The sequence below is a fragment of the Antechinus flavipes genome, chromosome 4, assembly GCF_016432865.1.
Source record: "Antechinus flavipes isolate AdamAnt ecotype Samford, QLD, Australia chromosome 4, AdamAnt_v2, whole genome shotgun sequence".
Taxonomy (NCBI): Eukaryota; Metazoa; Chordata; class Mammalia; order Dasyuromorphia; family Dasyuridae; genus Antechinus; species Antechinus flavipes.
This window is the reverse complement of record NC_067401.1, coordinates 473,465,792-473,491,448: the sequence shown is the minus strand read 5'-3', so window position 1 is coordinate 473,491,448 and position 25,657 is coordinate 473,465,792. Positions and strand designations below refer to the sequence as shown.

Genomic DNA, 25,657 nt, shown 5'->3' with positions numbered 1-25,657 from the left:
ACTCGGTCACTGATGCTAGTGGGATGCACATTTTGGTGCTGCAAAATGGACATTTTTATATCTTTAATGTCCTGAATGTAAATGGGAATATTGTGAAGGCCTCAGAAATCCCTGCCCCCAGTCATATTCACCAATTTAAGGCAGTCTTTTAGGTGAAGATCAGACAGCATTTTGGGTGGTAGAGCAGGTGAAATTGGTCTTTAGTGTCTTTCCTTAATTTCCATAGATCCACCTTTCTACCTCCATCTCCTCTGAGCACAAGGAACTCTCCCGTTCTCTTCTCTGTTCTCCAAGACTTACACGGTCTTCATTAAAATATAAAAAGATCTGGAAACACTGAGTTCCTGATAATTCAGTCACATCACATGTTATAGCTGACAACCAGGGGAAGAGGCCTTTAGTTTGAGCTGAGAAGAGCATCAGAGTGGACTTTCTTTGATCTGAGCCATGAAAAGGGAGTTTTTCAATTAAGTCTGGTTTGCCATTGTACAACTGGCCAAGTTTGGGGGAAGGTCACAGTATCGCATGTGGGAGAATAAGGGTATAAATAGCCAGTGAAAAGCTTGGTGTGGTTCCATTCTGGCATTTATACTGTGGAGGAAAAATCTGTCCTCAGAACTTGAGACATAAGTCTTCCAGAACATTTTTTGTTTCATTTCAATTATTTTAACCAACTATTTTTTCTCCTTAAAGTTCATCCCAGCAGAGTCCAGTTCCTTGGAAATTTCTCTACCACAAGCCAACCTGAAGGTTACCAGTGATAATATTTGGAGACAATAAACAATTGTACCTCATGAATCAAGCCATTCTTTAATTGATGAATGGTCAAAGGATATGAATGGACAATTTTTGGATGAAGAAATAGAAACTATTTCTAGCCATATGAAAATATGCTCCAAATCATTATTAATCAGAGAAATGCAAATTAAGACAACTCTGAGATACCCCTACACACCTGTCAGATTGGCTAGAGTGACGGGGAAAGATAATGTGGAATGTTGGAGGGGATGTGGGAAAACAGGGGCACTGATACATTGTTGGTGGAATTGTGAACACATCCAGCCATTCTGGAGAGCAATTTGGAACTATGCTCAAAAAGTTATCAAAGTGTGCATCCCCTTTGATCCAGCAGTGTTTCTACTGGGCTTATACCCCAAAGAGATACTAAAGAAGGGAAAGGGACCTGTATGTGCCAAAATGTTTGTGGCAGCCCTGTTTGTAGTGACTAGAAACTGGAAACTGAGTGGACACCCATCAACTGGAGAATAATTGAATAAATTGTGGTCTATGAATGTTATGAATTATTATTGTTCTGTAAGAAATGACCAGCAGGATGAATACAGAGAGGACTGGTGAGACTTACATGAACTGATGCTGGGTGAGATGAGCAGGACCAGGAGATGATTATTTACTTCAACAACAATACTACGTGATGATCAATTCTGATGGACATGACTCTCTTCAACAATGAGATGAACCAAATCAGTTCCATTTGTTCAATAATGAAGAGAACCAGCTACACCGAGTGAAAGAACTCTGGGAAATGAGTGTGAACCACCACATAGCATTTCCACTCCCCTCCCCCAAAAAAGATGCTCTTCATGGTTACAAAGGCCAGGTAAAAGCTTAGTTACCTTTTGCTTCATCAAACAATTACCTTTTAACTTTTCATATAGGGAAGCATTTTTCTAAAATCTTTCACTCCAGTGTCTTTAAATATACCTAGAATTTCCTTTTCCATGTGGTTAAAAGTGATCTCAAGAGATATATCCATTAGACTATAAAAAAATCAGACTTCTTCTTTCTCTTAGTTTGATCATTACCTTAATTATCCAAGGCATGAGGAGAAAAGGTCCTGCTCTTAAACACTTACACGCTGATATTATGTATATTCCTGCTCTTTAAAAAACAAAACAAAATAAAACTAGAAAACATCGGAATAAATATGTTATATGTGACATATAAATATGTGTAATATGTTATTATATTAAGCAGTATCTAAAACTAAGAGCCAGTAATATATGTAATGGGAATAAAGAATTTTCAGGAGCAAAGATCAGGGGAAAGCAAGGATGCCCATTATCACCTTTACTAATTGATATAGGGTTAGAAATGTTCATTGTAGCCATTTGAAAAAGAAAATAAGTAATAAGCACAAGTAAAAAGCAGTGTTTTTAAAAGATATGTTAATTTACTCAGAAAACCCTAGTGAGTCAACTAAAAATTCAATTGAAATAACTGCAAATTTAAAATAAAATTAAAATAGGAAATAAAATAAAATTGACAATTAAAATCACATAATTGATATAAATAACACAAATTAGTGGGGAAAGATAAGAAAAATTCCATTTAAAATAACTACCAAATGCATAAAATACTCGGTAACCTCTCTACCAACACACAGAGGAACTATATGAATACAACTATAAAGCATGTTTTACGTAAAGATAAAGCAAAATAATTGGAGAAATGTTCATTGCTCATGGGTCAGCTGAGCCAATAGAATAAATATGACAATATTACCCAAATTAACATCGCCATGCCAACCAAACTATGAAAAGAGTAAATCATAAAGTTAGGAAAAAATAATGAATTTTATCTGGAGGAACAAAAGGTCAAAGGAACAAAGGTCAAGAATCTCAAGGGACTAAGTGAAAAAATGAAGTGGCAAGAAAGGGAACATAGTAATACTAGAACAAATATTACATTTGATCCTCACAGCAACCCTATGAGGTGCTATAAGGAGATTCATGTCTAGAGAGGGGCATTTTGGTTGAGAAAGTCATGGGGAATTTGGGTGGAATCTAAGAAGGTGGACTGAAGCCCCTTACCCAAGGGTGGTATAATTGGGGTTTGAGAACTGAATAGTCTTCTGGGGTTTGGAGGGACAAGTTTTGCATCCCAGGTCTGTAGATCTGGCGGCTTCTTGAGAAAGACAGTCTCCAAGGGAGTGGGAGAAATGGGCTAGAATGGCATGAATTCTTGGGAAGAGAAGATGTCCTTTGTTCCTACCCTGGCTGAGCTGCAGCCAACCAGCAGTTGGGGGGTGATAGGTGATTAAAGAGAGAGCACAGCTGTACTGCAGCAGAAGAAAGAGATCAGGAGGCCACTGAATTCCTGGAGGTTTCCATCTCCCCCCCCAATTAATGTAGCCACACAAGGCCCAACATCTTGAGTCAATCAAGAGTAACTAGATGTGAGAAGTCTGTAACCAAATTGAAAGGATCAGAGGGGCCTTGACTCATAGGATGAAAGCAGATGATGTTCCTATAGTGTAATAATTGGGGTGCTTCTGGATTCCAGAACAAGCCAGGTTGGAGTAGGTGGTCTAGCAGCCCACCAGGCAAGTGGTGGTTGGATGTACTAATGACAAAGGACTTCTGGGAGAGAATTGTCCTGAGATGGAGGGAGTGAAGATCTTCCCCCCTCCGTGGGTCACATCTACCTTGTGAACTTCAAAAGGTGGTGGTTCCATCAGCATCAGGAGTGTCCAATGGAGCCGGTAGCAACAATTCCTGAGCAGCAGTGGCTGGCGTGACTCTACTGTAGCTGAGAGGTATTCTGAAGAAAAACTAGACACCCCAAGAAAAGAAGGCTGCAGGTGGGTACAGGGCACCCACTCAGAGCCCAGGGGCGCTGCCCTTTGTGGAAGGAGGAAAGAATTTCTGGTAAGCAGGAGCTATAAGGTTACCCTTTAATCTCGTGTGCTTTAGTTCAAGTTCTATTTTCCCAGAGATCTTAAGTGTCGGAGAGAGCACACCCTCAGTTTGGGGAGATGTTTCCATAACTGTCTTTGCTACACCTGCTTGATACATAAAGACCTGTTTCTTCTTCTTCACATCATCCAATTCCCCCTTTGGACTCATATTCTTGGAATCAATCATCCCGAGATCCTATGCTTTCCATGGGCAAAGTTCCATGTTTCCTCCCCATGACTAGACATGTGCAAATAAAGTTTCTAATGTGGTTTCCTTGCCCAAGATCCCACAGCCAAAAAGGGTCAGGCTTTCAGTGGGAACCCAGGGCTTCCAGCTTCCAGCTTCCAGCCCAAGGTCTTTCCACCACCCCACGTCTCCTTCCCATGCACATCTTTGGCAGAAGTCCGCACTGGTCTCTTGGGATGGGTTTTCTTGTGTATTTTATAGAAATCTGTCTCATTCCTTCCCAATTACACCATGTCTTCTTCATCTGGTGTCCATTCACCCCCAAGATAATGGAGTGCATAGATTCCACAAGAAATCCCTTTCAGGCTTCCTTCATCGGAGATCCTAAACCCTTCCCTGGTCCCACTCGGCTCCATAAAGTACCGCTCGTGTACCACTTCTTGGACAAAATGTCTCTTCCTTGTCCCCTAGAGAGCAAATCTCACAAATGTCATGAGGAAGGGGAGAAATGCCTTTGTCTGCATGAAAGGGGGTGCGGGGCTTAGGATGAGCAAAGCAGCAGCTCTGCTCAGACCCCCCGTGGAATAGGGGGGTCAGGTCTGGGCACCTCACTTTGGAAAGGACATTGATGAGCTGGCAAGTGTCCCCAGGAAGGCAGCCAGGAGGAGGGGGAATGGGGAGTGGGCTCCACATGGATGGCTGGGCATGTTTGGCTCAGGGGAGAGAAGATTCAGAAGGAAACCGAGTTCTGTTCTCAGTGAGTGGAAGCCCACAGCTTCGGCTTGCACCAAGGGCCACAGTTGGAAGGTGCAAGGGGGCCAATCTAGCTCAGCCAGAGGAAATACTCCCAAATGACTAAAATTATTCCAAAGTAGGAGAGGTTACCTCAAGAAAAGGGATCTTCTGCACTAGAGAACTTCGAGGAGAGAGGCTTAAGGATGTTCTAGGATGAAGCTTGTCCAGGTCTGGGTTACATTAAATACTTCTTACAGGTCCTCCCAGCCCTGACATCCCCTGTTCTAAGCCTCCTCCCAGCTCTGACATCCCCTGTTCTAAGCCTCCTCCCAGCTCTGACATCCCCTGTTCTAAGCTCCCTCCAGGCCCTGACATCCCCTGTTCTAAGCCCCCTCCCAGCTCGGACATCCTAGGTTCTAAGCTCCCTCCGGGCCCTGACATCCCCTGTTCTAGGCCCCTCCCAGTGACTTTCCCAGTCAGAGCTGCCAATAGTCTGGTGATCTGCCTAAGTTAGACCCTTGGGGTCCTCTGTCATTCTACAGATGAAGCTTACAGAGACCCCATGGCTTAACAAAAATCACAGACACAGCAACGGCAAAGCCGGGATCTGAACCCGGGTTCACCTGCTCCAAAGCAAATGCTCTTTCCATCACCCTCCCTCTAGGAGGCAAGGAAGCCAGGGAGGAGGTGACTGCAGTAGGGGAGGGGAAGGCTAGAGAGAGCAAAGGGAAGGGATTTCTGGGCCCCATCAAGGTTTCCGGAGTGTCCTTGGCAGGAGAGCTGCCCCAGCACTTTGGTTCTCCTTTTACAGATGAGGAAACTTGAAGCTGAGGTGGGAAATGGACTGCCCAACATCATGGAACCAGGAAGTGTCAGAGCTGGGATAGACCCAGGTATCAGCCAATCGTATTTGTTCTCGTTTTGCATTGTGGGAGGCCATTGGGGTGAAGTGTCTTGCCCAGAGTCACACAGCTAGGAAGTGTCTGAGGCTGCATTTGAACTCAGGTCCTCCTGACCCCAGGGCCAGGGCTCTATGCACTGTCACACCTCTAGCTGCCCCTAAACCAATCATTGATAAATCAGCCTCTGGAACCATTTTAAAATGAGTAACTCTGTTCACTTACATATTCTCATAATATTCCCTTACTTTCCGTTAACCTGGCACGTATTTTGTAAATATTTATCATGAAGGGATGCTAGCAGGTGCTGCCATCTTTCGTTACCTGAAGCAGATCCGGGACATTGTGGCACTGCTTTACATGTTTAAAACAAAACCCCTCGAGAAGTCTTCCTTAACTCTTCAAATGCTTCGGGTCCCGCAATTCGAAAATTCTACATAAAATCAAACTGAAAATGGTGTCCACTTTGGACAACCCATGGGTTGTATTTAAAAAAAAAAAAAAAAGTTGCCGTGTAAGCTGGATGTTTGCTCTCTCCTACTAGATAAAGCACCAAGTCTGGAGTCATGAAGAACTGAGTTCAAATCCAATCTTAGACATTTACCAGTTCTATGACCCTGGGCAAGACCACTTAGTGTCTCATTGCCTCGATTTCCTCATCTGTCAAATGGGGATAATAATAATACTAACCTCCCAAGGATATTGTGAGGATCAAATGGAATATTTACAAAGTACTATTAACAATTTTAGTGCCTTAGTTTCATTTAGTGCATTAGTTTCATTGGTTCACAGTTTAGCCCATTTCCTAGGCTATCCCCTAATGTTATAAAGGTACTTTAGGCTGGTGCTCTATCCGCTGCGCCACCCGGCTGCCCCCGAGCCATCTTTCTATCTGTAAAATGAGTCTAATACTTTTCCTGGTGGTCTCTGAGGGTTGTTGTTAGAATTAAATGAGATGATGCAAGGGGTTCTTAACCTTTGGCCCTGTGTCCCCGACCGATTTGGTAGGAACCATTCTCAGAACGTTTTTAAATGCATCAAATAAAAGACTGGGATGATAAGGGAGCCCAATTCAGTAGAAATGTCGTTGGAATCGGACCCCAGTCCATGGACCACCGAGATCTGTTTCCGGACCCTTCGGTGGCCCCACGGGCCCCAGTTTCAGAACCCCCTTAACGGGCTTCGGGTGTGTTGCTGTTCAGTCCTGTCCGATCTAGGTGACCCCATTTTCTTGGTAAGCTTTGTCAGTTTCTAGGATAGCCACTAGATGGGATAGTTTTCCTTAAAAATACAGGCACCAGGCAAATCCATGCTCAGCAGGGAAGTTCTGTGTTCCACTCGATGTCAGTGGGGGCTTCAGATCCAGGAGGGTCGCCAGAGAGCGGGTTCAGCCGTTGAGTCTCGATGGAGGGAGCCAAGAGAACCGGGCACTAAAACACACTTCCCAGGTTCCCGCAGTCTCTGGGAGGGTCACAGTCGTTTGCAAAGGAGGGACTCGGGGGCAAAGTGGCAGCCATTTTACATTCAGATTCAGTGAGAAAGGACGAGACCAGGCCATAATCAGAGCTCTTGGTTTTTTAAAGTAGATCCCACAGCCTGGTCTGCTCCTTCCAAACCTTTACTCTCAGTCCCAGCTCTCACTGCCCCACATCTGGCTGCTGGAGCTTTTTAAAACTAATGTTTTATGTTCTAACATTCCCTGTTCTAAGCCCCCTCCCAGCCCTGACATTCCTTGTTCTAAGCTCCCTCCCAGCCCTGACATCCCCTGTTCTAAGCCCCCTCCCAGCCCTGACATCCCTGTTCTAAGCCCCCTCCCAGCCCTGACATTCTCTGTCCTAAGCCCCCTCCCGGCCCGACATCCCCTGTTCTAAGCCCCCTCCCAGCTCTGACACTCCCTGTTCTAAGCCCCCTCCCAGCTCTGACACTCCCTGTTCTAAGCTCCCTCCCAGCTCTGACACTCCTGTTCTAAGCCCCCTCCCAGCTCTGACACTCCCTGTTCTAAGCCCCCTCCCAGCCCTGACATTCTCTGTCCTAAGCCCCCTCCCGGCCTCGACATCCCCTGTTCTAAGCCCCCTCCCAGCTCTGACATTGCCTGTTTCAAGGTCCTTTCTCACTCCGATACCCCCTGTTTTAAGGCCTCTAGTCTTTGCCCCCATGATGTCTTCCATGGTTCATAGGGAGCTGTGTTTCCTTAGACAACAGGTCTCTGAGACTGTGGCACTGAGAAAACTTTTGAGAGTCTCTTGGCCAACCAGGAGATCGAATCAGGAAACAATTAAAAGAGATTAATTTAGGTCATTCACTGAAAGGGCAAATGAACAAGCATTTATTAAGTGTCTCTTGTGGGCGGTTCACCTACTTCAGGTGGCCTGCGGATGCATTTATTAAGTGTCTCCTGTGTGCGGTTCACCTACTTCAGGTGGCCCGCGGATGCATTTATTAAGTGTCTCCTGTGTGCGGGTCCTGGGCCCGGGACCGGGGGCAGACCAGACAGTGCCGGCCTTCACGAAGCGGGCGGTCTGAGAGGGGGGACTGCACGCAAACGAGGTCGGAGGTCGGTCAGAGGTCATTAACAGAGAGAAAGCCCTCGCGTTAAGGGAGTTGGGAAGGTTCTGGAACTTCCGCTGAGACTCGGAGGAAGCGGGACACCGGGGAGGAGGGGAGGAGACAGCTCCAGGCTTGAGCCGAGGCCCAGAATCAGGGAGCAGAGCGGAGGCGGGTTCAGGACGGGGCTCCTCAGCATTCTTGTGTCAGGGCTCCCTTTGGCAGCCATGCTTTGGCCCCTTCTCCAAAGAATGCTTTTAAACACATGCAATTTCAAGCGCCAAATTACGTCGGGAGTCGGGATGGGGGAGGGGGGAGAACGGCGCCTTTCCTCGAGGCAGGCGATGGTTTACGAAAATCAGCTACCCAGGGACAAAGACTGCAAGACAAGAGTTTTGAAAAAGATCCGGGGGCTGGAGTGGCCCGCAAGCTCAGCGGACGCGGCTGACTAACGCAGCCAGCCCCGCAGCCTCGAGGAAAGGCGCTGTTCTGACCTGCACGTGGCGGAGGCGGGGGGCGGGACTGCGCAGGCGCCCCAGGTTGCCTTCGCAACGGGCGGGGACCTGGAGGCCGGGCCCCATGGCGCTGTCCCAGGGGCCCGGCCTGCTCAGGTTCCTCTTTCGCCATCAGCTGGGCCGTCAGGGCCGCGCCCCGCGCAGGAACTTTGCGATCGACTTCTGGGACATCACCGGAGAGACCAGAGGCAAGAGAAGCAGCGCAGACGCGGGCCTGGTACCCAGCATCGTGCCCACCCTGCACTACCAGGACAGCCTGCCCAGGTGAAGGAGGCGGGGCGGGGAGGGGCGGGGCCACGTCTGGGGGCGGGGTCCGAGGGGCGGGGCCTGATCCAGTGCGAAGGGAGGAGGAGTCGGGGGTGGAGCCAAAGAGGGGACGGGGCTTTTAATTTGGGGGGGGGGGGTTCAGGCCCAAGTCTCCGTGATTCTGTTTGGGAGGCCTGGTTCATAGAGGGGCGTAATAAGATACTTCCTGCTAAACAGCTAAGTGTCCCCGCGACAGGGAACCGGGGAGCCCCGAGTTCAGTCCAGCCGGGCACCCGGCCTCTGGCCTGCCGGCTCCATAGGTGGCCGGCCTTTCCTGGCCCCCCCCTCCCCCCGGCCCCCTCTCTCGTTCCTCCGGCTGCTGCAGGGGGCGTCGGCGTGTTCCTTGCTCCCCGTTGCCACTTCCAGATTCACCCTAGACCGTCGTCCCTCGGGGACCCTATAGAGGGTCACGCAGTCTGTGTCCAACACCCGAGCCCTGGTGGGGGCCGTTCCCTCCCGGCCTCGTTCCCAGCGAGCTTCGGTGGCGGCTCACAGACCTCTCCCCTCAGCGCCTGCCCTCATCCCGAGGGGCTTCAGCCAAAGACTGACCCCCCCAATACTCGCCCCTCCTAAAGCAGGTTGGGAGGAGGCACGGGAAGTTTGGGCATCTGGCGGCTCCTCCCCAGCCCCTCCGCCCAGAGGGATGCTCCCGCCCACGGCCCACGAGGGGTTTGAGCAAAACCCCCACGTTCACAAAGCCGGGGAAATTCCCTTTTCTGATCACAGTCCGTTGTCCTTGGGTCTCTCCTTCCTGAGCACCTCCTCCCACTGTCCTCTTAGCCCTTTCCCAGGCCCTGGCCCTGCTCCGGCTCTTCCCTGCCTTACCTTGATTCCTTGGTGAAACGCTTGTGCTCTCCTCCTCTCTTTGTCCTGTGGCAGATCCCTCCCTGCCGGGCCCAGTCCTGGGTCCCTCCTCCCCCCTTGTCTGGCACGAAGAGGTGGCCCTTCTCCTTGCCAAGGCAAGCCCCCACACGGGCACCGATGGCCCGGCCCCATTCCGACTCTGCCTTCCTCCCTGTCTGCTCCGTCTCTTCTCTTCCCCGAGCAGGCCACCCAGGACAGCGGCTTCTCCTCCTCTCCCTCCCTTCTCAAGCCCTTGAACCCGGTTTGTGACGGCCTCATTCCTCCAGATCTCCTCTCCACAGTTTCCCGGGGTCTCCCAGCTGCCAGATCCCCCTTAACATCTCTGCACCTCGGACACTTAATCCCTCCCTCCTCCTGGATCCCCCTCTCTCTGCTTCTCAGACACCCTCTCTCTGTGGTTCCCTCCTAGCTCAGTGACCACTCCCCCTCTGTCCCTTTGCTGGATCCCACTGCAGATCACAGCCTCTCACCTCGGGTGTTCTTCGGGGCTCTGTGCTGGGCTCCCCTCCGTACCACCTCACCTGGTGGCCTCGTCAGCTCCCATCAGTTTAGTGACATCACTGCTGACTGACAAATCTGCCTCTCCAGCCCAGCCTCCCAGCTTATTACATCATGTCCCTCTTCTGCCCTCGCTCGAAACTCCAGCCAAATGGGCAGATTGACTGTTGCCCAGACTTGGTGCCTAGAATGTCCCCCCCACCCCCCTCGGCCCCTTTAGGAGTCGGCCACCTGCTGGGGTCTGTAGCATGGAATGATTTGGGGCATTTTTATCCCGACTCACCTTCACCCTAACAAATAGGCTGAGAAGCCTCAGAGCTGCCCCCCCCCCCCGCTCCCCTTAGTGCCCAGAGGGCGTCCCTGAGAGGTCTCAGAGCTGGGCTTCTCTTAGGCCCAGGCAGGTCCCCGAGAGTCTTCAGAGCTAGTGATAGTGCTCCTCTAGGCCCAGGTGGGTCAGGTAGTGCTGTGCTCCCCCATGGTGCACCCTGGCAGGTTGCCCTCCTGCTGAAAACATCCTCCTCCCTCACATCAGTCAGCAGTGATGACATCAGGAATAGCACTCGTGTAAAACTTTGAGGTGTGCCAAGTGCTTTACTGCCTCTGGAGATAGGTACTCTCATCCCCATTTTACAGATGAGGAAAATGAGGCAAACAGAGGTAAAGTGACTTGCCGGAGGTCACAGAGGCTCCAAGAATCTGAGGTCAGACTTGAACTTGACTCCTCCATATTCCAGGCCCAAACTCTGTCCACTGTGCCACCAAGTATGTGTGACTAGCCTTCAAGGACTATTTAGCCCATTAACCAATGAGTTTTTACAGATTTCCTGAGATGATAAGACCCGACAGCACCTTAAAATACTCACCCTGGCTTTTGGGGCTCACGGATTTTTGTCCCTAGGAGGAGGGGCTCAGACTTAGAGCAGGGGTAGAGAGCATTTAATCCCTCCCACTGACTCCACCTATGAGTGGTCCCTACTCAGTGAACACTGGGCTGCCCTGTGGCCCCCTTCTTCCCTGCTAGGCTGAGTCAGGCAGCCTGCCCAGGGCCACTATTCTCTCTCTTTTTAAATTTTAATTTTTATTATTTTTTTATTAATTATAACTTTTTATTGACAGAGCCCATATCAGGGTAATTTTTTACAGGATTATCCCTTGCATTCACTTCTGTTCTGATTTTTCCCCTCCCTCCCTCCACCCCCTCCCCCAGATGGCAAGCAGTCCTTTACATGTTGAATAGGTTACAGTATATCCTAGATACAATATATGTGTGCAGAACTGAACAGTTCTCTTGTTGCACAAGGAGAATTGGATTCAGAAGGTAGAAATAATTCGGGAAGAAAAACAAAAATGCAAGCAGTTTCTATTCATCTCCCAGTGTTCTTTCTTTGGGTGTAGCTGCTTCTGCCCATCTTTGATCAATTGAAACGGAGTTAGATCTTCTCTTTGTCAAAGAAATCAATTCCATCAGAATACATCCTCAAACAGTATCATTGTTAAGGTATATCATGATCTCCTGGTTCTGCTCATTTCACTTAGCATCAGTTCCTGTAAGTCTCTCCAGGCCGCTCTGAAATCATCCTGTTGGTTGTTTCTTACCGAACAATAATATTCCATAACATTCATATACCACAATTTACCCAGCCATTCTCCCATTGATGGGCATCCATTCAGTTTCCAGCTTCTAGCCACTACAAACAGGGCCAACAGGGCCACTATTCTCAAGAGGGCTCTGGTGAGCCCCCTTTGGTGCTTTAGAGGCCCACACTCTCCCAGCCGAGTCTGTTCTGTCCCCAGACCTCCTTCCCAAAGGCAGGAACGAACAAACAAGAAACAGTGACAAAAGCTCTTTTTGTGGTGGCAAAGAATTGGAGATGGAGGGAGGGCTCTCACTTGAGGAGTGAGTGGACAACGATGGTACCCTGTGAGAAACCAAGAACAGAGTGTCTGAGGAAGCTGGGAAGTATTGGCTGAATGGATACGGAAAGCAAGGGCTGCTGGGCTGGGGGCTCTCACCTCAGTGTTGTGAAAGGAACAGTCTGGGACAGTGCCAACAGTGATCGGCTCAGTGACCATCTGTGACCGTCTGTGACTGTCCGTGACCAGTTACTTCTGTGACATCTGTGACCACCTGTGACCTCCATGACTGTTCATGACCATCTGTGACCATCCTTGACTGTCTGACTACCTGTGACCATCTGTGACTGTCTGTGACCATCTGTGATTATCCATGACCATCTGTGATTGTCTGTGACTATCCATGACCACCTGTGACCGTCTGTAATGTTCATGACCATCTGTGACTGTCTGTGACCACCTGTGACTGTTCATGACCATCCATGGTCATCTATGCTCATCCATGACTATCATGACCATTTGTGACTGTCTGACTATCCGTGACTTCCCTCAGCATCAGTTCCTGTCAGTCTCTCCAGGCCTTTCTGAAATCATCCTGCTGGTCATTTCTTACAGAACAATAATATTCCATCACATTCATATACCACAATTTACTCAACCATTCTCCAATGGATGGACATCCTTTCATTTTCCAGCTTCTAGTCACTACAGAGAGGGCTGCCACAAACATTTCTGCACATACAGGTCCCTTTCCCTTCTTTAGTATCTCTTTGGGATAGAAGCCTAATAGAGACGCTGCTGGATCAAAGGGTGTGCACAATTTGATGTCTTTTTGGGCATAGTTCCAAATCGCTCTCCAGAATGGCTGGATGTGTTCACAACTCCACCAACAATGCATCAGTGTCCCTGTTTTCCCATTATCTTTCCCTGTCATTCTAGGCAGTCTGACAGGTGTGTAGTGGTATCTCAGAGTTGTCTCTTAATTTGCATTTCTCTGATTAATAATGACTTGGAGCATCTTTTCATATGACTAGAAATGGTTTCAATTTCTTTATCTGAAAATTATCTGTTCATATCCTTTGACTGGGAGAATGGCTTGATTTCTTATAAAGTTGAGTCAATTCTCTCTATATTTTGGGAATGAGATTGCCTCCCATTCTTGGAATGGGCACCGGAGAACGCTGGTCTTGGGGGAAGGTTGGTGAGTTTTGCTGAATGGGGTCTGCCTTCTTGGATGAAGGGGGTGGCGGGTTCTTTGGTTGGAGGTGTAAAATACATGGGCTCCCCGAGGCCTTGTGCAGCCCGAGCCCTCTCCTCCCTGCGTGCTGGGTCTGGTGATGGCGGGTGAATCCTTCCCGAGTTCCTCCTCTCCAGAGTCTGGGGCCAGGCTGGACCGGACTAATGGGCCTGTTTTCTCTTCAGATTGCCCATTCCCGGACTTGAGGACTCTATCAGAAGGTACCTGGGAGCACAGATGCCTCTGTTAACCACAGATCAGTTCAGGTATAGACGAGAAAGAGAAGGAAACGAGAAATTCTCTGGGTTGTGTAAGGAGTGGCCCGGGTGCAGAGAATTATGCCCTCGTGGCCCTCCCAGCAATCACGGGGGCAGAGGAGGCGCCACGGGCCTTCCTTTCCAGTGGGGCCTTTGGCCGGCCGAAGCCCCAGCCACTCCAGGCTCTCTGGAGATTGATCAGGGATAGGCTTGGCCCATGATTTCTAGGCCGGCTGAGGTTGTTGATCGACAGCTCAGTGACAGGGAATGTCTGGGGTGACCTCTTCCCCTCTCCCACCCCGGTTCCTCCTGAGAAGGCCCAGGGAGGGGAAGCTGGAGCCTGGGCTGCTAGTCTGCTGAGGCTGGGGGCCGGAGTCGCCAGCCCTGGGGGCGGGGGGAAAGGAGGGGAGAGAGCCGGGAAGCCGGAGGGGTGGCCCTGGTCACGTGCCCCTGAAGGCCAACACGTGAGCCACTGGCCTCCATTCTTTCAGGAGAACGAAAGAATTCTCCTACGGCTTTCAAAACGGCCTCGGCAAAGAGCTGCACGAAATGCTGATTTTTCAGGATCAGCACAGTCAGCACACGAGCTATATTTCAGGTAGGAGACCATGACACCATCAGGGGAGGTGGCCCTGGTGTCAGTGGCGGGGGGGGGCTGTGTCCCCCAGTCCTTCCCTTCCCCACCGATGACTTTGATGGCCTCTGCCTCCAGGGAAGGAGTTCTGGACATGGAGAGAAATAAGCATTTATTAAGCACCTACTATGTGCCGGGTACTGCACTCAGCACTTCACAATGCTCTGCAGGGAGGTGCTCTTATCATCCCCATTTTGCAGCTGAGGAAACTGAGGCAAACAGGAGGAAGTGACCTGTCCAGGGTCACACAGCTGGGAAGTGTCTGAGCCTGGTTTGACTGTGAGCCCTGGGCTCTGTAGCACCCTCTAGGCACCCGACTGTGTGTTAGGAAACCTGGTGCTGTCCGTGGTCCTGCCGTGGAGTCTTCTCTCACCACCTGCCCTGACTCTATTCTGTGCAGGGGACCCCTGCTCCCCAACTTTCCGTGGGGGGCAGCCCCTCTCCCTGCTTTCCAGGCAGGGGACCCCCACTCCCTCACTTCGGCCTCTGGGTGGAGGAGGAGGCCGGCCCTTGGGAAGACTGCACATAGAGCTCAGTGGCCAGCCTCCTCGCTGCCCACGCCCCTCCCCCTGTCACTCTCTGCCCCCAGGACCTCATCCCCTCCCCCCAGACCATTGCTGACCATTACTGCCCGCCTTGCCTCCCCCTCCAACCACCCAGGGGATCCTCCTGCTGGCAGTGTGCCTACGTCTCCCTGTTCTTCATAAACTCCAGCGACTTCCTGTCCCCTCTGGAACCCAAGTTTGACTTTGAAGGCCGTCAGCCTGGCCCTGCCCCCTCCCTGCCCCTTCACGGCTTGGTGGCCCAGGGACACCCCACCTCCTTGCTCTCCTGTCTCTGGCCATCAGTACCCTGGCTTAGAACAGCACCCTGGCTTGGAACAGCACCCTGGCTTAGAACAGCACCCTGGCTTAGAACAGCACTCTGGCTTAGAACACAGCACCCTGGCTTAGAATAGCACCCTGGCTTGGAATAGCACCCTGGCTTGGAACAGCACCCTGGCTTAGAACACAGCACCCTGGCTTAGAACACAGCACCCTGGCTTAGAACAGCACCCTGGCTTAGAACACAGCACCCTGGCTTAGAACAGCACCCTGGCTTGGAACAGCACCCTGGCCTAGAACATAGCACCCTGGCTTAGAACAGCACCCTGGCTTAGAACAGCACCCTGGCTTGGAACAGCACCCTGGCTTAGAACAGCACCCTGGCTTAGAACACAGCACCCTGGCTTAGAACAGCACCCAGGCTTAGAGCAGGACCCCGGTCAGCTCCAGCCACTAGGAGGTATGGACCACAGACAGCCCATTTCCTGTAATCCCAGAAGCCGTCGCCCGGCAGCTGCTTGAGCCCAAACATGGGGCAGAGGAAACGCTGCTGTCACACACTGGGTGGCGCGCTCTCTCTCCTGATGGACGGGCTTCTCTCTCTCCATATGTTCTGGCCCGAGAGCCTGAGGGCTTTGTTTAACCGTGACCTGCCCAGATGAAATAGCGGGAAGGCCGCATCAGGGACCCAGAGGAAATCAGTCTTCTTAAGCTGTTTTTGAAAAGCTGGCTTAGCAGCTGCAACAGATAAAGGGTGCTGGGACATTCCACCCTCTCAGTGCCTTTGGGCCCAAGATCACCCGGGTCTTTTTTTTTTTTTTTTTGCAGAGGCAATTGGAGTTGAGTGACTTGCCCAGGGTCACCCAGCCAGGAAGTGTTAAGTGTCTGAGAGCAGATTTGAACTCAGGTCCTCCTGACCTTGGGGCTGGTGCTCTACCCACTGAGCCAAGCTGCCCCTACCCATTGTCTTTCCATGAATCTATAGAATCAAAGGACAGGGAAGTGGAAAGCATCTCAGAGACCACAGGAGAGACCATAGAGGTCAGACCAATTGCCCTCATTTTACAGATAAGAAAACTGAGGCCCAGAGAGGGGAACTGACTTGCCTGAGACTTTCCAGGGAGTGATGATAGAGCGGGGATTTGAATCCAGATCCTCTCCCCCCCAAACCCGGTGCTGCTGAGTTCCAATCCCTGGTTTTACAGAGAGAGAAGCCGAGGCCCGGGAAGTCCCCGGCCACATGCCGAGGCTGAGGCGAAAGTCCAGGGTTCCGGACCGCCGTCCAGCCCTTGCCGCTGCCCCCCCACCTTTTAACCTCAGAGCTCTCCTTTCTCCCCAGACGTGTGGCTGAATTCCTATCTGGGCCGTCGCCATCCGCCCGCGTTCAACATGAACGTGGGCTTGGCTTTCCATCCGGACCCCAGAGTGGAGTATAACGAGCAGCTGACGCGGGCCACCAATATGACCGTCTCCATCATCAGGTTCCTGAGGGCCTTCCGAACGGGCACGCTCGAGCCCGAGGTGCTGCACATCTACCCGGAGAAGACGGACAACAAGTTCTTCAAGAGCTTCATCCGCTGGATCCCCAAGTCCTTAGTGTGCCCCACGGCCTCCGTGTTCAACGTCTACCCCATGGACATGTCCCAGAACTTCAGGCTCTTCAGCACCTCCCGCCTGCCCAAGCTGGCCCAGGACAAGCTGCTCACGGACGAGAGGGCCAAGCACCTCCTGGTGCTCAGGAACGGCAACTTTTACATCTTTAACATCCTCCAGAGCAACGGGACCATGATCCAGGTCTCGGAAATCCACGCCAACCTCAAGCACATCCTCTCCGACGAGAGCCCCGCGCCCAACTTCCCCTTGGCGTACCTGACGACCGAAAAGCGGGACACGTGGGCGCAGCTGAGGCAGGAGCTCCTGGACAACGGCAACCAGGAGGCCCTGAAGAAGGTGGAGACGGCCATCTTCAGCCTGTGCCTGGACGACCGGCCGGTGCGGGACCTCGACGAGTTCACGCAGATCATGCTGTATGGCAACGGGCACAACCGCTGGTACGACAAGTCCTTCAACCTGATCGTGACCAAGGACGGCTCGGCGGCCATCAACTTTGAGCACTCGTGGGGGGACGCGCTGACCGTGCTGCGCTTCATGAAGGAGGTGTTCCAGGACAGCACGGAGGCCCCCGCCGTGCAGCCCTGGGAGGAGTCCCCGACCGCCGGCGCCCCCGAAGCCGTGAAGAAGCTCGACTTCCACCTGAACGACTCCCTGAGAGCGGGCATCGCCACCGCCAGAGCCAACTACGACGCGGCCGTGCAGGCCTTCCTGGTCAAGCTGGTGCAGTTTCAGAAGGAGGGCAAGCGCTTCCTGAAGCAGGAGGGCATCAGCCCTGACGCCATGATCCAGCTCGCCTGCCAGATGGCGTTCTTCAAAATCAGAGGGCAGATCACGGCCTCCTACGAGCCGTGCAGCACGGCTGCCTACAAGCACGGCCGCACCGAGGTCATCCGGCCCACCACCATCCACAGCAAGCAGTGTGTCCTGGCCTTCCAGGAGCCCTCCCGGTACACCGTGGCCGAGCTCAAGGACCTGCTGCACAGGTGCTCCACCTACCACGTCAGTCTGATCCAGAAAGCCGTCCGGGGTGAGTGGTGGGAGTCGCCTTCCCGGGGGCCAAGGCCGGGGGGCCGCTCTGGGCACAGTCCCAGGCCGGACGCACTGCTCCGGCCCAGGCGCCCCCCTCTGCCCTCCGGCCCACGCGCCCCCCTCTGCCCTCCGGCCCACGCGCCCCCCTCTGCCCTTCGGCCCACGCACCGCCCTCCGCCCTCCGGCCCACACACCCCCCTCTGCCCTCTGGCCCACGTGCCCCCCTCTGCCCTCTGGCCCACGCGCCCCCCTCCGCCCTTCGGCCCACACACCTCCCTCTGCCCTCCGGCCCAGGCGCCCCCCTCTGCCCTCCAGCCCACGAGCCCCCCTCCGCTCTCTGGCTCAGCCTCATGTCTCTTCTCCAAGTGCTCCTCCTTGGCCTAGAGACAAGAGGAGCAATGAGGGCCAGGACTCCAAGAGCCACCCTCTGGAAAGGGTAAGCGCTCATCCATGATTCGCCTGCCAACTGCCCCACTAGGTCCTCCCCGGCCCGGGCCGGGCAGACCAGCCAGGAGCCTCCAGGGGCCCTTCCTCTCCCAAGGACACAAATGACAGAAACCAGGGCTCTGACCCAAGGGGAGCCCAGAGGCTCCTGGAGAAGGGCTTGGCAGATCCCCAGGTCCTTCTGAGGAGCTGAGTCTCCTAAGAGGCTTTCACACTCAGTGACAAAAGAGCTCTTATGGGAAACAAAGCTTCTCCCCCTTTGCCTGCACCACCAGGCTCACCCCTTCCTTGGTGCTGGTTCTCATGGAAGAGATTGATAAACATCCCTGGAAGCCTGCTGAGTCCTCTTCTTCTTCCTCCTCTTCTTTTTCTTCCTCCTCTTTCTCTCTTCCTCTTCCTCCTCTCCTCCTCCTCTGAATCCTAGCCCTCAGGCTGTGGCTTCCACCCTTCTGACCTTCTGACATGGGCTGGGCTTGCTCACCTCCCCTTCTTCCCCCTCCCCCCCCCCCGGCCGCCCAGCTGCTCACCAGCGCCAGGGCTCTAGAGTAGCCCCTCCTGTCAGCCGGGCACAGCCCTTGGCCTCGATGCCCAGAACCCGTTATGATGCTGAATTCTCAGCGGGCTCCACAGGGCTTTCCAGGGTTCATGGGGCTTTCCGGCATCCACGAACTCTTACGGGAAGGTTGGTTTTTCGAACCCGAGCTGGCCACTCAGTCAGCGCTTGTTTGGTACGGACCCTGGGCCAGCCGCTGTGCCAAGTACTAGGAACACAGAGGGAAAAGGTCAAGCGCTCTTGGCCGTCAGAGGGCTTCCATTCCGCGGGGGCGGCCGCAGGTACACCTGGAACCAGGATGGGAGCTCCCCGAGAGTGGGGAGGGTCTCGCTCAGGACACGAGTGCTGGGGTGCTTCCTTCATTCAAGTGGATACAGAATCCAAGTAGACCCCAGTAATGTCAGTGGTCAGCGGGGAAGAACAATCCGGAAAGGCTCCCCGGAGGAGGCCCTGCTTTGACTCTAGCTCTGAAAGAGGCTGAGGACTCGGAGTTGGAGGCTGCGCATTGTGGGCGTGGGGCACGGCCTGGCCGCGGGCGGGAGAACGTGTAGATGGAGGCCAGTTTGACTGGATCTTAGCTTGTGTGAAGGGGGCAGCGTGCGATCAGGCAGGAGCCAGATGGGGGAAGGGTCCAAGGGCAAAGCTGCACCCGGCGAAGGGTCTCCTCCAGAGGCGCATGGCCCGGACGTGGGGCCAGCTGGAGATCCCTGCCCCGGGAGCTTGAGGAGATCCAAGGGTCTAACCAGAGGTGCTCCCTTTTCTCATCTCTTGTTGCTCTTTTTGGGAGGGAGAGGAAGAGATAAGCTGAGTACATTCGAGAGCTCAAACAAATGGATATGAAGCCAGGGGAAGGGGTGAGGGGGCACTGCTCCTTGGCCCGCTCGGGCCACGACCTGGTGGGGGCTGGGAAGGCAACGGTTATCAGCAGAGGAGGGGGTCAAGGAAGGCTTCTTTGAGGAGCTGAGATTTGAGTTTGACTTTAAGAATGATCTCTTCCCAGGAGAAGCAAGGGCATTGAGCATTGTGCACTGAGCACTGAGGCAGAAAGCAGAGAAGGGGCAAGAGGGGGACTGGTCCTTCGTGGCCAAAGCAGCTGAGTCGGTTAGGAGGGCTTGGATGGACGGACGAGGGCCTTCAAAGACGGGCGCTGGGCGGAGGAGCTTTGGACTTGACTTAGAGGGCAAGGGGTGGCTGAAGAATTCCCAGACGCCCTTTTCCCCTTCTGCTTTGTGGAGAGGAGGAAAGCCCAACAGCAAAACCTAGAACCAGAATCCTCAAGGGGATGCCTTAAAGGGGCTTTCTGACCCTGCCCACCGGATAAACCCCCTCAAAGGTGTTCACAATCACTTTGGAGAGGGGAGTGGGGAGAATTCATTTCAGTTCCCTTAAACTGCTCCTTATTCAAGCACCTGTTAGGTGCTGGGGAGACTGAGGTAAAGTCTGACTTCAGGGACCTTACTGCTTCCTCCCAACTGAGGCCAACAGAGGCATTGCAACTGGCTGAACAATCATGCTTTGGTTCCAAGATCCAGAGGAAGGGATCTCCAGCCACATCCTGTGCTCTGAAAGGCCTGGCCCATCTATCCTGCTTGGAGACACTCGAGGATCATTTGTCAGGGCTGGTTATGGAGAGTCTAACAGTGGGCTTTAAGCCCCATCCCCATGAATCTGAATCCTTTCCCCCAGTAGATCCCCAGAGTAGATTCCAGTTAGAGACAATGGGGTAATATTCTCCTAAAAGAATCTTTAACTCCTTTGGGAAAAATCATTCCTTGAGGATCTCTGTTTGCAAATGTCATTCTCCTCTGAGACTTTCCAGAAGAGGCGCTTTGCACACTTTTCTGGTCCGCCCCCCAATTTTGCAGAGAAATATCAGCAGTTGAGAAAAATAGACGAGACGCTTTGAATAAATAAATTCTGAAAGGGAAAGTTAGCAGCTCTCAAGAATGAAGTCCTGAAGAAACAGTTGCAATGAGATGGGAAAGGACAAACCCAAAGATGAGCAGAGGATGAAAGTAATAGCAAAATGGGGCATGATTACAGGAGCGTGGTGGGCCTGGGAGAAGAAGGCCAGCAGCATGGAAGCTGGAGCATGGAGCCTGGGGCAGGGAGGCTGAAACATGAAGGATGGAACATGGGGGCTGGAGTGTGGAGGCTGGGGCAGGGAGGTCAGACAGAGGTGGCCAACAGAAAAGACATTGTAGAAAAGCGGAAGATCAAAGAAGGGAGCGGGTCACTGCTTGCAAAGGAGGGGTTGGGGAAGAAGGCAGGATGGTGCAGTAATATCTAAATCGATGGGCATTAAGTACTAACGTGATGGTGACGGGCACGGGATGGAGGGCTAGGAGGACGCGTGAGAGATGAGGACCATCCCCTCATCTCCAGACTCTGGTGTTCGAGTGGGGGAGAGCACAAGTGCACGCCCCAATGTGGACAGAACAGAGAACACAGAAATGCCGGGTGGCCCACGACCTGGGGATCGGAGGGCATCGGTGCTTGGCAGGAGCAGAGAAGGAGGATGAAGGCAGGAGGGAGCCCTTGAGCCAGACCGGAGGAAGACAAGGATTCCATCAGGTGCAAATGAGGAGGAGCACATCCCGGCCCGGGATGTGGCCAGTCCCCAGGGAGGCAGACACGTCGTGTGGCTGATGACCCGGCAGAGAAGATCCAGGAGGAATGGCTGGCGAGCTGGAGAAGCAGCGAGAGCGAGCAGCGGCGCCACGAAGAAGGCCGCCTGGCAGGACCCTAGGGTGGGGGGGAGAGCAAGGAATATATAAAGAGGAGCTCGGGATGTGGAGAATGGGCGGGGCCGGGGAGCTTGGCCACAAAAGGTGACCGCTCGGAAGAGTCCGTGTCAGTTACGAGCAGATGCGTGGGAGAAGTGGACACAGGTCGAGAGCTTTTCGTCCGGGACTTGGCCAAGAAATGGAAAAGAGATTCGGAATGTTGAGGGATGGTAGGATCTCGGGAGGTTTCTTCAGAGTGGAAGAGACAAATGGTGGAATCGGAGGCAGGGGAAGTTAAAGGGGCAGGGGAGGGGACCAGAGACTCATTTAGAGAAGTTGGTTTAGGCAAGGAGAAGGGCCCTTCATTTATCAGAGCCTAGGATGAGAGCTAAGGTGCAGAGGCTTTGATATGAAGAGAAAGGGAGAAAAGGGAGTCCCCATAGAGAATGGCCTCTGTTTCTAGAATGGAATGGATAGAATCCAAGCATTTTTCCTTCTTCCTTCCATCTTAGCTTCTTTATGATTTGATTCAGGGGACCATGTCCCCGTTCCCTTTTCTCCCTGACTAGTATTAGCACTGTCTCTCTCTTCAAACTGTCTCCCATTCACTTATCTCTTTACCTGTTGTATTTCACACACGCCCTGCCCTCAGCACAGAAGAGCGCAAGCTTCTTGACAGTGGATATTTGCCAGTTTGTTTGTGTCCCACCCTGCCAGCTCGGGGCCTTGCACGCAGTAGGGATGGAGATGGAATTCTCTTCCTGGCGATGAGCTAGAGGCCCGCAAGGGAAAGCACATTCGATGGATTTAGGACCACACCAAAGGAACGGCCACCCGTGGGCTGTTGCCGGCTTGGCGAGGATACGAGTATCCTGGGCTCTTTGTGGTAGAGGTTTTCATGGGAGTCACGAATCGAGTCATCGATGGCAGGAAGGACAGCAGGCGCCTGAAACAACAGCAGAATTTTTTAAAAGGCTTGTCAGCCTTGAATGTGGGAACCACATCAAATCCCCTGAGGTTTAACAGGGATGAACGCAAAATCGGATGTTCGTGTCAAAGACTGATTGTTCTTTGATTAAAAAAGAACAAGGGAGCTGTGGTTGACTCATAGATGGTCCAAAAAGGGCTGGTGGACTCAGAGAATAAGTCAATAATGAGATGTAGAAGCCAAAAAAGCAGATACAGGTTTAGGTTGTATTGAGGCCTGTTGTTTAATGAGAGTTGATGAGAGCACCGTTACCTTCCACCCTTCCATCAGGCCACGTCCAGAATGAATTGTTCAGTTGTTCAGGAGGGCAGCCGGAGGCAGGGTTCCCAAGGCAGTGATAGACCTTGGAGGATCTGTTATGGGCCTGAAGGTGTGTAGGCTGGAGAAGAGAAGCCTCAGGGAGGGGGGGACGTGAATCTGTCCTCAAGCTTTAAAGGCTGGCTTGTGAAAAAGGGGTTAAAAAGGTCATCTTGGCCTCAAAATGCAGAATTAGGAGGAATGGGGCATGTTGCCTAGAGGAAATTTTAAGCTGGAGGTCAGGAAATGTGCCAAGATCTGCTCTTAACCCAAGTGGGGATGGGCTCCCTCCAAGGTGGGCTCCCTCGTGGAGTGCCCCAAGCAAAGGCTGTGGGACCATCTGTGGAGCACGTTCTCATTCAGGTGGGGGTGGGGCTAGATGGTCTAGAGGGCCCATTCACCTTGATGACTGTAATTCCGAGGTTAGGTCATAGATCATGGCACCTGGGGCCCGAGGCCTTTGGGATCGCCCAGGACAACCCTTTCATTTTAGAGATGGAGAACTTGGGCCCAGAGAAGGTGATGGTCTGGCCTGAGGTCACACGGCTGCCCTGGAGGGTGGGAGGGGGCCACTTCCCAAGCTGAAATACCACCATTCTGGTCATTTTCACAGGTCAAGGCTTTGACAGACACTTGCTGGCTCTCCGGATCCTGGCAGAGACCAAGAAGAACTGCTTGCCCGATATCTTCTTTGACTCCGCCTATCATCAGCTCAATCACACCTTCATCTTCTCGAGGCACCTGTCCAGCCCGAAGTTAAATTTCGGGGCTTCCATGCCCATAGTGCCCGACGGCTTTGGGATCGCGTACTTCGTGCACGACGACAGCATTACCTTCAGCATCACCTGTTGCACCAGTTACAATATCCAGGACTTCATCGAGGCCCTCAGAACTAGCCTGGAAAACATCATAGTCATTTTAAAAGGGGAATCCATTGCACAGTAGTGCTTTCCAGCCTCCCCCAGGATGAATCATGGGAGCCGGGAGAATGAAAGGGAGACCAGATTCTTGCCCTGGGCCTACAATGACCACAAAGTTGAAAGCTGGCGAAATCCCGTCTCCACCAGGTCTTCTGCAACCCATCGTCGGTATGTTCTAAAGCTTCCCGGCCTTTCAGGAAGGCATAAATATGTATATACCAGGGCTTGTCCTTCCCTGTCCTCCCGCCCACAGCTTCTCTATTTGTCTGTCTGTCTATCTGAGTGTTTACCATCTTTTCTATCCACCGGTCTTTCTTCTATCAATAATCTATGTTAAACTATTACTATAACAATCTATTGTTCATCATCTGACAATTATCTCAATCACCTACCCCACTATTAATTGTCTGTTTCGACATTTCTGTTTTCACATGTACCCATCGATCATCTCTGTCTGTTTCTGCCATCGGTATCTCTCTCCGTCCACCCACAGAATCTGTCTATCAAGATTTCTCCTTGTTTACCTACCTGTATCTGCCTATTTTTCCATCCTTCCCTTTTTCTAACTCTTATTTTTCTGTCTTTCTCTGTAACCACATCTGTTTTCCCATCTAGCTAGCTTGCCATCATCTAGCTCATGTCGAAATATATCTTCTTACAATAAAACTCAATAAGCTTGGGTTACCCTTCAGCGCTTTTTGGTTTCAACTCTTACTCAAAGACTTTCTAAAATCCTCTCAGCCCCCGGCTCCCCGCAGAGCCCCCTGAGCAGGATTCCATCTCCATCTGATGACAAAGACCTTCACGAGGCCAGTTGGAGTGGGGACGTCACGGAGACTGCCTCCTCGAACGCCAGCAGCGGCAAGGATCGAGCCACATGGAAAGACCCAGTCTTGTTTTTTGTTTTGTTTTTTAAATAAATCTCTGGTGTCATCTGGATTGCTCATTTGTCTGTTTTGTTTTGTTTTGGTGAAGCACTAATATATTTTGACTGTCGATACTTCTATGAGGTGGAGTTCTTGCCCGGTCGAGTTCTAGATAGTCATGGATTTGTTTGTTTGCTTTTTTGGCACCAGACACCCGAGAGTCTCCTCTTTCCATCATAGTTGTCTCCGAGCTGCGTGGTGCAGTAGATAGAGCACCAGGCCTGAAGTCAGGAGGACCTGAATTCAAATCTAGTCTCAGACACTTAACCCTTCCTGACTATGTGATCCTGGGCAAGTCACTTAACCCAAATTGCTTCAGGAAGAAAAAAAAAAGACATAATAGTTGTCTCTAGTTTCCATTCATTCCTCTCCAGTTGCAGACTGGCCAAGGTGAAAAAGAATGAGTTGGCGCCATGTTTTAGTGGCCAAACAAGGCTTCCCTGTCACTAGGTGCCCTTGGCTGTGCCTGCCTTTGGGAGTTTGCCTCTTCTTCCTGATGTAGCCCAGGGAAGGTTCCATTGTGCCCAGTCTCGAAAGCGCAAACTCATCCACAGCTGAAAACAAGTCATGATGTAAGTGAAGCGCCAGGTAAACGAGCTCTTGCCAGCCTATCCCCATCATCAGAACGGGCTACCCTAGGTTTGTCATCTGAGCCCAAATTCCGGAGGATGGAGAGTACAGGAGATCCTCCACAGCCTCTCACAATGGAAGCCCGGAGTTCTCAGTCCCAGGAGTCTGAGGTTTGTTCCCACTTGGAGGTCCAGGCTGGGGGATCCAACTTTACCCCAAATGCCCAGAGCTCAGGAATCCCTGCAAACAGGTGTGTAACATGACCTGAAAACTGCCGAGACATCGGGGCCCACCACTCCTGTGCTGATGACTCGGGGATTGTAGCTCCAGAAGCTTTTCCTTCGCAATGGAACTGGCTGAATCATGACCACAGCCCTTGGAGGCCACACGATTTAGCATCCGGTTCCTACTTATTTAATACTAGAGAAAAATCATTCCAGTGGCCCCAGGGAATATAGGAATATCTGATCAGTGTCCTGTCACTCACTCTGCTTTCCATCAAGTAGCCTCTTGAACCCAGGCTATGACTTTTGACCTCC

The 25,657-nt window shown here is 52.0% G+C and overlaps 1 protein-coding gene across 2 annotated transcripts; it reads left to right on the top strand.

The window, feature by feature from the left end:
* Positions 1 to 8,590: 8,590 nt before the first annotated feature.
* On the top strand, positions 8,591 to 24,561 carry LOC127563306 (carnitine O-palmitoyltransferase 2, mitochondrial-like). 2 transcript variants are annotated; one of them, XM_051999670.1, is made up of 5 exons: positions 8,591 to 8,841; positions 13,522 to 13,602; positions 14,085 to 14,191; positions 16,391 to 17,692; positions 24,364 to 24,561. In XM_051999670.1, exons 1-5 carry the CDS (start codon positions 8,642 to 8,644, stop codon positions 24,540 to 24,542), a joined length of 1,869 nt encoding a protein of 622 aa, XP_051855630.1. In that variant the 5' UTR covers positions 8,591 to 8,641; the 3' UTR covers positions 24,543 to 24,561. The 2 variants fall into 2 exon arrangements, with proteins under 2 accessions (XP_051855630.1, XP_051855629.1); XM_051999669.1 differs by having other exon boundaries at positions 8,593 to 8,841; positions 23,316 to 24,561.
* The last annotated feature ends 1,096 nt before the right edge of the window (positions 24,562 to 25,657 follow it).